This window comes from Eimeria mitis, genomic scaffold (assembly GCF_000499745.2).
Source record: "Eimeria mitis Houghton genomic scaffold, Emh_scaff565, whole genome shotgun sequence".
NCBI lineage: Eukaryota > Apicomplexa > Conoidasida > Eucoccidiorida > Eimeriidae > Eimeria > Eimeria mitis.
In genome coordinates, this window is record NW_013573908.1 from 4,723 (window position 1) to 5,252 (window position 530).

Here is a 530-nt window from a genome sequence, read left to right on the forward strand (position 1 = left end):
CTGCTGTTGCTGCTGCTGCTGGAGGGGGAGAGCTGCTGCATGGTTTGTTGTATGCGTTGCTGCAGCTGCCGCTGCTGCTGCAGCAGCAGCATGGTGGGCACATACCCTACATATACTTTTCCTTTGCTTCTTCTTTCAGATATTATCCTGCTGCTGACAGCAGCAGCAGAAACAAACCCTTGCTGCTGCGCTAGCTGCAGCCAGTTGCTGCAGCGCAGCACAGCCAGCCGCAGGCAGCGGCAGACTCGGCCTAGAGTAAACACACCCTCCACCCCACCAACAAAAGGTAATATTGTATTCATAGCAACACATATTGCTCCTGCTGCTCCTCCTGCTGCTGCTGCTACTGCTGCTCCTGCTGCTGCTGCTGCTGTTGCTGCTCCTGCTGTCGCTGGGTCTGCCCCTGATTCTTTATTTGCTGCTGCTGCTGAGCCTTCTGCTGCTGCTGCTGCTGCTGTTCCTGCTGCTTGTGTTTCAGCTGGTGCTTTTGGCGCGGGTGGGTTTGCTTGTACTGCTGCTGCTGCTGCTGC

General features: G+C 56.2%; 2 protein-coding genes across 2 annotated transcripts in view; both read right to left on the bottom strand.

Annotated features, from left to right (window-relative positions):
- Positions 1 to 302, bottom strand: part of EMH_0016370 (uncharacterized protein) — a gene marked incomplete at both ends in the record, with an annotated part of 2,087 nt that extends 1,785 nt beyond the window's left edge. Inside the window, one exon of the mRNA XM_013500626.1 lies at positions 1 to 302. Coding sequence (XP_013356080.1) covers positions 1 to 302 — 302 coding nt within the window.
- A 41-nt stretch (positions 303 to 343) lies between these two features.
- EMH_0016380 (uncharacterized protein) overlaps positions 344 to 530 on the bottom strand; it is a gene marked incomplete at both ends in the record, with an annotated part of 1,994 nt that continues 1,807 nt past the window's right edge. The window contains one exon of the mRNA XM_013500627.1: positions 344 to 528. Coding sequence (XP_013356081.1) covers positions 344 to 528 — 185 coding nt within the window. The remainder of the gene's footprint in view (positions 529 to 530) is intronic.